At 43.0% G+C, this 934-nt stretch overlaps 1 protein-coding gene across 1 annotated transcript in view; it reads left to right on the top strand.

Moving 5' to 3' along the window:
- Positions 1–934, top strand: part of COMMD2 (COMM domain containing 2) — a gene marked incomplete at its 3' end in the record, with an annotated part of 22,769 nt that overhangs the window by 11,053 nt on the left and 10,782 nt on the right. Inside the window, exon 2 of the mRNA XM_045295005.1 lies at positions 369–554. Within this exon, the coding sequence (XP_045150940.1) occupies positions 369–554 (186 nt within the window). The remainder of the gene's footprint in view (positions 1–368; positions 555–934) is intronic.

Genomic DNA, 934 nt, shown 5'->3' on the forward strand with positions numbered 1-934 from the left:
GGGTTTTCTCAGCTTAAATGTGTATGTTTGCATTAGACTGCCAATTCCCCCCAGAACACAGGAAGGGAAGGAAAACATGTGACAGCCTTGCATCTATAATAGTTCTAGCCGAGAAAACTCTGGGCACACTGCTTCTCTGGAACACATGGGGTGGCCTTTGTTGGGGCTCCATGCCACCACCTTTAACATTAACCATGGTGAAAGCATACAGCAAGGATTTCTTTTGCCTTGCCACTGTGTGGGTTTAGGTAACACAACCTTTAGGTAAGTGAGACTGACCAACCAGCCACCCAAAGCTGCCTTCAGGAGAGGCCAAGTGCATCTGCTTGGGAATGCAGGGAGAGCAAACCAGATGGACCCCTTCTTAGGGCATTGTTTGGACACATGAGATAATCTTTAGTCTCAAGAGTTTAAACGAAAGGCTAGAAAGGATAAATCATTTATTTGCTCATTTTTCCTCTCTTTTCTTAGGGAAACTCAACGTGAGTAGTGACACCGTGCAGCATAGCGTGGAAGGGTTAACATACCTCCTCACTGAGAGCTCGAAGCTCATGGTAAGGGTTTCTGAAGACTGTTTTGTATTATCGGGCCCTTCTCCATCCTTTACATCATGGCCCTGGCAGGTACCTGCCCTTTGCTGTAATGTTGTTAATGGTTGATAATTGATTTTGTGAAGAAGGGCATAAACAATATGACTATAATATAATCCATTTTAGATTCTTTTTATTAGTAAATTTAAGTTGCTTGCATAGTATGTATCCTAATTAAATATTTTATCTGGCTATTACAAATGGCGATTGGGATGGGGGACTGGGCCCGTCCATTCTTTTTTCTTGGCCCATTACTAATGTGTTATTATGGATCCGTAACTCAAATGGTAGAATAGTGGGCAAGAGTTGTCTCTCACTGTAAAGGCTGTGGTCTCTCGTACGAC

Source organism: Echinops telfairi, unplaced genomic scaffold (genome assembly GCF_000313985.2).
Source record: "Echinops telfairi isolate 266 unplaced genomic scaffold, ASM31398v2 ScPeMD7_4225;HRSCAF=4972, whole genome shotgun sequence".
Lineage (NCBI taxonomy): Eukaryota > Metazoa > Chordata > Mammalia > Afrosoricida > Tenrecidae > Echinops > Echinops telfairi.